Source organism: Austrofundulus limnaeus, unplaced genomic scaffold (assembly GCF_001266775.1).
Source record: "Austrofundulus limnaeus strain Quisiro unplaced genomic scaffold, Austrofundulus_limnaeus-1.0 Scaffold43, whole genome shotgun sequence".
NCBI classification, from domain to species: Eukaryota; Metazoa; Chordata; class Actinopteri; order Cyprinodontiformes; family Rivulidae; genus Austrofundulus; species Austrofundulus limnaeus.
The window spans coordinates 946,797-956,930 of NW_013952445.1; the positions used below are offsets into that span (position 1 = coordinate 946,797).

The following is a 10,134-nucleotide window of genomic DNA, read 5'->3' on the forward strand; positions in this document are numbered from 1 at the left end:
TTTTATTGATTACATTTTAAATTATTTGTAACATTTTCTCACTTTGTTTTAGCTAATTTTAGCTATAAAAATAAGATCTTTTGTTATAAAATTAAACTTAGTGTTTGAGAGCTTTAGACGTAAAATTTTGCTGAMGACAATTTTTAGTGTATTTTTTAAACATTTAGTTTGCAAAGAATTAAAATAAACTTGTCTAGACGACGTGAGAAGTGCATGAATCAATTGTTTTGAGGCATAATGTTTGTAATTTTAGTWTTATTGATCAGGTGTTTAATAGGAATAAGTTTTACTGGTTGGGGCTAAAAGACATGTCCCAGATGAAAGTCATCCCTAGGTTCTTTACGTTAGTGCTGGAGGTGAAGTTTCTGCCACTCAGAACAAATGAAAGCTTTGTTAGTCAGCTCCTGATTTCTCTTTTGACCAATTCTAAAGGTTTTCTGGAATCATTCAGCCTGTTTGCTTTGATTCAGTCCAAATAAATCTCCTCACCTGCCTGTCTGCAGAAAGAGAACCATGTTCCAGAACATCGTGAACGCCACAGAGCCGATGACGGACGAAAAGGAGGCCACCGCTTACATTTCCAACAACCCCATCAGGAAGGAAATTATCATGTACGTAGCTGATTTAGGCAGAAACACAGCTGTTGAGACGGGGGAAAAAATGTCTTTCCGCGAGAAGCTTGTGAAACAGCAGGACCTTGAAAATCATTAGCGTCTCTAGCAGAGCGTCTTCTTCCCTGTGACTGACTGACGGGTTCTCTCCTCCAGGGCCATGATGATGACAGGCTGCGACTTGTCAGCCATCACCAAACCTTGGGAGGTACAGAGCAAGGTGAGTGGGAGGGAAGTTTACAAGTAAATACAAAAAAATACACGAAGCAAGTTTGTTTTTAAAAAAAGAGTTAAAAATATGATGTATGTCTCTTTAGATCGGATGGTAATTACTTTACAAATACATGTTTATGAAGGATAACCCTGGTTACTTACTTTCATTCTTTTAACCATGTGCAGCCATTCCTTTCTGTCATCCTCATCCATCCATGTTTTTCTCCCCAGGTCGCTCTGATGGTCGCAGCTGAATTCTGGGAACAGGGTGACTTAGAAAGAAATGTTTTGGACCAGCAGCCAATTGTAAGAGCAGCACTCCTCCACCGCCTTTCTCTCTGCCTTTGTTCTGCGCTGACGTGAAAACATCTCACGCGTCTCTTTCAGCCCATGATGGACAGAAATTGTGCCGAGCAGCTGCCCAAGATGCAGTGTGGTTTCATCGACTTCGTGTGTGCGTTTGTGTACAAGGTAAAAAGAAAACAACACTTTTTATGCTCATTAAGAAAAAAAAAACTTGGGAGCTTGGGGGGAAAAAATGAGTATTGGTGAAGTGAGTCTTTTGTTGCGACACTTCATCCGCCTTTTGCTGGACTTTAAATCCACTCACGGGCAAAGAAGAGTTTCTAAATGTCATTCAGTGTCACTCAAYGTCGAAGCAAGAGAATAATGTTTACCTGTTTTTTTTTTGTGTGTGTTTTTATTTGTCAGGAGTTTTCCAGGTTCCACAAAGAGATCCAGCCCATGTTTGATGGTCTGAACAACAACCGAGCTCACTGGAACGAACTGGCAGAAGTYTATAATGCAAAGATGAAGGCTATCGAGGACCAGAAGAAGAAACTAGAAGAAGAAGAAGCTAGGAAAGGTAAAAGAAACATATACTTCACAAAATGTAAGGAAATTTGTGTTTGGTAGATTATTTCTTTGTTGTAACAATAAGAAATCTTAGAAGATTTGGCCAAATTTTATGTGAGCAACCTACATACTCAGCTCTACTGCTCAACCCACAAATGCACGTTCCTTACAAATGTGGCACCATTTCAAAGTGAAATAAACAGGCATTCCAACGGTGTACCATTTATTTCTAAGAAGTGTTAACAAAAAAATWATCTACCAAACACAAATGTGCTTACTTTTTGCGCTAGGTTTAATTGACATCACTTTTAAGAGCAGGCTGTACATGTTTCTTACTGTTATTTGCGTTTTTTGTCGTATTATTTTTAAGCTGGTGGTGGTGGCGAGGGCAAGTCAAAGACCTGCACCATCTGTTAGGATCCTCCGCTGCTTGGATCTGGACTACCTTGGTCTGTTTAGGACTCATCTAGACAGCACTAGTCATCTTCAGGACATCTCTTTTTTTCCCTTTTTTTTTTTGGATTTTTTCCCCTCCCTTCAGACTGGTGTTTGGTCTTTGCTACACCAGCTTTAGTTGTCTCCGGTTCACTTTGCTGCCCTCCAGTCTGACTGTTGTTCCAGATGGTTCTGGTCTAGTTTATTCAGCGTAGTTAGGACTGGTCTGCGTCGGAGTCTGGACCACACCGGCCGATCTTCGAAGAGGGAGAAAGAATTTAACAAGAAGTGATGCTGGGACTCTGCAAAGAGAAGATGTTTGGCTCTAACTGAAGAAATATATGAAACATTTCTCTGCTTTAAACATCATCATGGACATTTTTCAAAGCAGAAACAGTGGATCAGCATGTGTTTCCACTTAGCGTAGCAATAATCCGAACGTGTTTGGCATGATTTGATATCATGCTTTGATAAACTCATTATATAGACAGAATTGGTGAAGAATGCCTACATGCCAAAGCTGTAGCATTCAAACAGTGTTCTAATTTGCAAACATGAACACAACATGCAATAGCTCTGTAGGTCGCACAATGCACTCAGCTGCTGCTGTCTTAGCAGCGACAGACAGAAACAAGAAGGGAAGGCAGATGAAGAACATATCTTGGTATTGTAGTGGTGGCAAACTGTTAAAGATGGTTAAAGGTAATACTGAGGCATGGAGMTAATCCTTTTAGCACTTAAAAAGGGAAACTACTGTAATAGAACAGGGAGCGATGGMGCTTAAACCAATCAGGGACGATGTTTTCTCATTGTTAAAGAGGCACTCATAAGTCGTGCAAAAGGTATATTTATATTATTATGCAATTCATCTAAATATATTTTTTTGATTTATGGGCTATTTTGTACTTGAACTGTCTGCATGAGTGGAGAATTTGAGGTGAACTTTGAGAGAGGATGTTCTGAACCCGTGAACCGATGAAGTCACTGTCAGACATGAGGAATGTGTTGTAAAACTTTATGATCAGCTTCGGAAAAACACTTTTAAAGTGAGGAGTCAGACCTTTTGAAGTGGGGATCTGTGGAAGGACTATTAACAGTTTATATATTACCTGTTRTAGGTGGCCCTTTGACTGACCTCAGTTTGGAGAAATATAATTTAAGTTTGGACAGATTGATAAGCCAAGTCCAAGTGGGGACAAGACCATCGTAAGTTTCGTAGTGTTTTWAAGCAAACTCTAAATTTTACATTGTGAATACGTTTGCATTACATGGTTAGTTCTATACAGTTATGAGAAATAAGAAGCAATACAACAGCAGCTAGCTGTAGCACTTTGARCAGAATYATCATWAASTTTCTGTCTTTTTTTCTTTGACTAAAGTAGATTTCCAATCCAGTCAAAATCCAACATTTTCCAAACTGAGATCTAAAACGCTATCTACAACAAGTAAGATATTCATTAGTCATAACATTTTCACAAATCCTCAGTTCAGAAGATCTGAACTGTTTCATTAGGTTGTTTTAGCCGATAAATTGTGTAACATTGAACAGTGTTTAGCTCAATCTTACAGCTCCATTTTGTTCACAACTGCTTTTATTAAAGTACTTGAACATAGTTCAATACATAGAGAAAAAAAAACTCCAGCCTAAAAAAAAAACCCTGAAAGCTGGGAGAGCAACTTTTGCTTCTTTTCAGCAGGCAAGAGTCAAACGGTTCAGTAGATCTACCTCTCCTTTAAGAAGCTTTAACAGGATTTGATTGCCTGCCAGTGTTTAAGATCCACACAGCTTTAGACTTTAAATACCCTTCTTACAGAGGAGGTAAACGAGGCTAACACAGCCTTATCGTATGTATGTGCAAGACGAGCGGTGTTTGCGGAGACGGCRACTGTTGTTTCATTGATTGTACAATGGTACGGGCAAAGTTCTCTGCTTCTCTGCAACTTTGTGTGAAATCGATATCTTGTTTTGTAAAGCGCCCGGTCTGGTCAGGGCTGTGAGCTTACAGAGCAACACCGGGAGCACCCGTCTGTCCCTTTGGGGTAAAAAAGCAATGTCCTGTTATGCAACGTAGTCTCCTCCAATCAATGGGGCATCAATCAGAGGCATTTAATCCAATCAGCGAGGCTTTGGGTCTATGTGGAAGCTCCTTGTCTGCTGCCTGAGGTGAAGCGAGGAGCTGTTTGTAATCACTGGACAGAAAAAAAAAACTTTGATTTGTCTTCAATGATTCTGCCATGAATTTCCAGTGATAACAAAAGCCTCTAGCTTCTCCTTTTTTTGGATGCTGTGGTAAATGCAAAAATAACGCACCGTATCTTTGTCACTGAGACTTTAGAAAACTGTCATTTAATGTATGAAACGACTGTATTTATATGTCACTACTATCTGTAAGCATGTGTAGGAAGTCATGGAGGTGTAAAAAAGAAATAAAGTAACACTTTTTCTCATTATGAAAATCGTCTGGCTTTGATGGTGGAATTTACGCTCACGCACACGAGGGTTTGGACGGAGGGTGAACTCGAAGCATCCAGAGCTTCGCCGCGACAGGGCTCCATATATCGTGCGGGGATCTTGGAGGCTCCAAAGCTGGATGAGCCTCCGGGGGAAAGAGGATCAGTGGATTGATTCTCATCCCTGCCCGATTCAGTGCCGTTCGTCGCCGCGCTCCTCGGGGGCCCGTTTTTCCAATGTGTTCTGCGTAATGTAAGCTGCAGATTGAATGGTTTCGCGTCAGCGTTTTAACAAATTTAAGAACAGACAAACAATCTGAAACATTTTGCAGTTGTAAGCCTTGCAGGGGGGAATTTTTAAAGGAAACTGAGCAAGTCTGGATTTTTTTTTTTCCCGTGGCGAGTGAGTCTGCAGCTGGTTCACCCTTTTATCTTGACCCTTCATTCTTTGGACAATTTAGRGGTCAGTAAGGCCAAGAGCTTCTCCTCAGAGGTCCCCTTTTGTTTTTCTGTGCGGCTAGAAAGCCAATTTCACATCCATCCTCAAAAGAAAAAGAAAAAATAACAAAAGAGAGCAGTTGTCCATGCCCATAAGAAAAATGCAAGTGATTTTACAAGTTTGGAAGCTAAGACTTTGGCCTCAAAACTCCAAATCTGATTCAGTCTAAGATTATCCGGAAGAAGCATGCCRCACAGCTGATTGTTTTGCAGCTCCCGACGACCTTCCCATGAAGGCGCCGCTGCGCCACAGAACCGAGCGCTGCAAACTCCAGAGTCTAAACCTCCTTCATGTTTTGAAGTCAGTTTTGATTTGCCTTTTAAGCAATTCTATAAGGAGTTCTCTCTGAAACCTTTTGTTTTTACTTACCTGAACTTGTCCCCCGCTGTTCCTTTGAAGTCATTTGTTATCACATTACAGACGAGTAAATTCATWAAAAAAAAACCTCCCTTTTGATCAGTGTCCTCCCACACTGAGGAACGTCTCGTATTTTATTCTTCAGAACAAAAGGCGGCTGCTTCAATGAGCCCGTGGCTTCTTATTTGTGAAACATTGGTAGCTTTGAAACTTTACTTATCATGCTTTCTTAAGAACAACTGAACGAGAAGTATTCYTAAAAGTTCTGAAACCATGAAACGCAAAGTCAGTGCCCAAAGAAACCCCGGTTTGCTCAGATTGGTGAGCAAATGTAAGGGGTCGTTCTCAAGTCTCAACATTTTCATGAGTGTAAAAACCTACACTTAGGAGACCCTGTTTTCCCCACTATAAACACTGGAACAACCTCTGACTCATTGTRWTGGATCACAGCAAATAAAGACTAGAAATGCCAAACTACGCTTGAAGATAAACATTGCACACATTGTCACAGGGCTACCCTACATCCTCACTTAATTTAATAGATCTAGGTCCTGGAGGAATTTATTTAATATTTAATTTCCAAAAACCTTTCCTATGTTTGATCCACACAAGACTGAAGCTTTAACCAATGGTAATAAAAATCATTTAAAAAGGATTTATAATGTAACGGATTGAATTGTGACGAGTATTCTATTGATTTGTTCTTTTAGTTTTTTTATAGTAACTAATCAACAGGAGTTCTGTATAGATTTGATGAAGAAGCACTTTTTTTTCTGGGTCAAGACTTTTGTAGCTACTAATATAAAGTTATCATTCCTTATTTGTATACATCTGAAAATAGTTTAAAACTTATAATGAAGCAGGCTACAGATATTTATGATAAACTGCACAAATCTGACTCAGACACTGCTGCTGCTGTGTGTGTGTGTGTGTGTGTGTGTGTGTGTTGATCGGTCACCATTCTGTGTGTCAGCCTCTGATCACTGGCTGCTGATTGTTTGAAAAAAAAAAAAACTTTATCGCATGTGGTGTCATTAACACTGTGACCGCCACTCCTGGGACTGAACAACAAATGTATTACTGAGGGAATATTGGTGAGGAATGGGTTGCTGATCAACGTGTGGAAAAAAATAAGTAAATTCAGAGCTGCGGCGACAGGTAGCCGCTGTACGTGGGACTAAAACAGCAGGTTTACAGAGGGTAAAATAAGTATTGAGCATGTCACCATTTTTCTCAGTAAATATATTACTAGAGGTGCTAATGACATGAAATTTTCACCAGATGTYGGTAACAACCCAAGTGATCCATACATACAAAGAAATCAAACCATAAATGTCCAGAAATGAAGTTATTTGTAATAATGTGGAATGGCACAGGGAAAAAGTATTGAACACATGAAGAAAGGGAGGTGTAAAAAGGCATGGAAAGCCAMTGGAAGTTAATATCAGCTGGTTCAGTCCCAAATGATGGCCAGGTATCACACAAGAACCATCTGATGATGGGTAAAAGTAAAGAGCTCTCTCAAGACCTTCACAACCTTATTGTTGCAAAGCATAATGATGGCATCGGTTACAGAAGAATGTCTAAACTTCTGAAGGTTCCAGTGAGCACTGTTGGGGCCATAATTCAGAAGTGGAAAGAACATCATTTCACCATAAACTGACCACGACCAGGTGCTCCTCACAAGATTTCTGACAGAGGTGTGAAAAGAATTATCAGAAGAGTTGTCCAAGAGCCAAGGACCACTTGTGGAGAGCTTCAGAAAGACCTGGAATTAGCAGGTATGTTTGTTTCAAAGAAAACAATAAGTAATGCACTGAACCACCATGGCCTGTATGCACRCTCACCACGCAAGACTCCACTGCTGAAGAAACAGCATGTTGAAGCTCCTTTAAAGTTTGCTACACAACATTTAAACAAGCCTGTGTAATACTGGGAGAATATAGTCTGGTCAGATGAGACCAACATTGAACTGTTYGGATGCCAGAATACACATCATGTTTGGAGGTCAAATGGCACTGCACATCAGCCCAAAAACACCATACCAACAGTGAAGTTTGGAGGTGGGAACATCATGGTGTGGGGCTGTTTTTCAGCATATGGTACTGGCAAACTTCAAATAATTGAAGGAAGGATGAGTGGAAAAATGTACAGAGACATTATTGATAAAAATCTGCTTCCATCTACCAGGAAGATGAAGATGAAACGTGGCTGGACATTTCAGCAAGACAATGAGCCCAAACACAAAGCCAAGGAAACTCTCAGTTGGTTTCAGAGAAAGAAAATAAAGCTGCTGGAATGGCCCAGCCAATCACCTGACCTGAATCCAAYAGAAAATCTATGGAAAGAACTAAAGATCAGAGTTCATAGAAGAGGTCCACGAAACCTTCAAGATTTGAAGACTGTTTGTGTGGAAGAATGGGTCAAAATCACACCTGAGCAATGCATGCCACTAGTTTCACCATACAGGAGGCGTCTTGAAGCTGTCATTGACAACAAAGGCTTTTGTACAAAGTATTAGATAAATTTCAGTAAGTGTGTTCAATACTTTTTCCCTGTGCCATTCCACATTATTACAAATAACTTMATTTCTGGACATTTATGGTTTGATTTCTTTGTATGTATGGATCACTTGGGTTGTTACCGACATCTGGTGAAAATTTCATGTCATTAGCACCTCTAGTAATATATTTACTGAGAAAAATGGTGACATGTTCAATACTTATTTTACCCGCTGTATATTGACGATGAGCGACACAGCAACTTTGTAGTTAGTTTAAAAATGTTAAGCACAAAGAGAGTACCCCCCACACCCCAGCACACGGTTTGTACTCTTGTGAAAATGATGAAGACTTTGACCCGCCCCTGAGGAATCTCCAAAGTGACCAACTTTCACGCTGATGCACAAAAAATATTACAAAGATGTTTCATCCCGAATCAAAGCAGTGACGTGAGCCGTCTTTCAAGCACCCCAAGAGCCACGCCACGTCAAACTACTTTCAATTATTCTCACCGTGACGGTGGAGAAACTGAAACCCAGATGATGCCARCAATGTAAATAGATGAAACTGACAGGCGGAGGCAGGATAAACATTATGTTTATTTCATGCACACAAGACCCAAATAGAACATACTTAATGTCTGCGAGACATAAAAGGAAGTGTAGTCACAGCAGGGTTCCCACAGAYACCAGCAGATTCAAAGGAACATGTCTTCAAAGTACTCATCAAACTCTTCCTCCCTAAACAGATAAAACAACCAAAACACAGAATTGTCAGTTGCTGTCATGCTCAGTGCTGACGTAAACAATTGACTGGAGGGGCCATGATTAACTCATGACATGAAATAATCATAACAACCAACTGTGATACAAACAGTAAAATGATGTAAAGAAATTTGGTATTCAGACATTTTTTTAAAAGCAAACAGACCTAGGTTTGGTGACTTATGATTTCATGACGCTTTAAATGGCTTAATTTAAGATTTAATTGGCCTATATATTGTGTTAAACAGAAACTCATACACTAAGAGGCAACAGCGGTTTGTTAACCTCACCTTGACTTTTCCTCCACTGCAGGGGCGGGTCCTCGCCAGTGATCGGCTTCTGATTGGCCATCCGGCTTATTCCCAGCGTCGCTGTCTGTAAACAAAGTGTCAACGTTTTTAAATCACACCTTAAAGAAGGAAAAACTCAGTCAATGTGTAACAGCTTCCATTATTGTCAGATCTGCCATTTAAGTTTGTCGGGACATTTTGAAGAATGAAAATTTGTGACGATTCAAACCCAATCAAATCCTTGATCTCTGATCCCAGATGCCAATATTATTGAAACGAATAACATTCACAGGACTAACCTACCACCCAGGATGTGGAGGCAAGAAGAAATGCAACCCCAGGTTAATCAGACAAAAAGTGCAGATGGTAGGAAAAAAATTTAGATCAGGCCCAAGTCAAGGTCTGTCACTTTCTGATCGCATCATCAGTTGCATTTTGAATTATAATAAAGTCCATGGACAAGGACCGAGGAGGGTTCTACTACTGCCAAGACACGCAAAAAAGCTGCATGTTGATAAGAAACAAAATGTTTAAAGTTGAAGAGACAAAACTGTAACATTTTGGACAGGCATGTGACTTTTGTTTTGTTTTTTTGTGGAAAGGGATGATAAATTTTGTATGCATTTTGCTTTTTTACCTAGCTTTTGCTTTTTTAGCTAGCCTTTTGCTGTTTTTAGCTAGCCTTTTGCTGTTTTAGCTAGTCTTTTGCTGTTTTTATCTAGCCTTTTGCTTTTTCAGCTAGCTTTGTGCTTTTTTAGCTAGTCTTTTGCTGTTTTTAGCTAGCCTTTTGCTGTTTTAGCTAGTCTTTTGCTGTTTTTATCTAGCCTTTTGCTGTTTTTATCTAGCCTTTTGCTGTTTTTATCTAGCCTTTTGCTGTTTTATCTAGCCTTTTGCTGTTTTTATCTAGCCTTTTGCTGTTTTTATCTAGCCTTTTACTGCTTTTATCTAGACTTTTACTGTTTTTATCTAGCCTTTTGTTGCTTCATCTATAGCCTTTTACTGCTTTTATCTAGACTTTTACTGTTTTTATCTAGCCTTTTGTTGCTTCATCTATAGCCTTTTACTGCTTTTATCTAGCCTTTTACTGTTTTTATTGAGCCTTTTGTTGTCTTATCTAGCCTTTTGTTGTTTTAGCCTTTTACTGCTTTTATCTAGCCT

The 10,134-nt window shown here is 39.6% G+C and overlaps 1 protein-coding gene and 1 long non-coding RNA gene across 2 annotated transcripts in view; one reads left to right on the top strand and one right to left on the bottom strand.

Moving 5' to 3' along the window:
• Positions 1-4,571, top strand: part of pde6c (phosphodiesterase 6C, cGMP-specific, cone, alpha prime) — a 12,083-nt gene extending 7,512 nt beyond the window's left edge. The window contains exons 17-22 of the mRNA XM_014007598.1: positions 504-611; positions 768-831; positions 1,056-1,130; positions 1,212-1,295; positions 1,536-1,689; positions 2,050-4,571. Of these exons, the coding sequence (XP_013863052.1) occupies positions 504-611; positions 768-831; positions 1,056-1,130; positions 1,212-1,295; positions 1,536-1,689; positions 2,050-2,096 (532 nt within the window). The 3' untranslated portion in view covers positions 2,097-4,571. The remainder of the gene's footprint in view (positions 1-503; positions 612-767; positions 832-1,055; positions 1,131-1,211; positions 1,296-1,535; positions 1,690-2,049) is intronic.
• A 3,931-nt stretch (positions 4,572-8,502) lies between these two features.
• On the bottom strand, positions 8,503-9,296 carry LOC106516966 (uncharacterized). The gene is made up of 2 exons (XR_001310141.1): positions 8,977-9,296; positions 8,503-8,662 (listed from the first exon to the last, which is right to left on the bottom strand). It is a non-coding gene; the product is annotated as an uncharacterized LOC106516966 (long non-coding RNA).
• Positions 9,297-10,134: the final 838 nt, after the last annotated feature.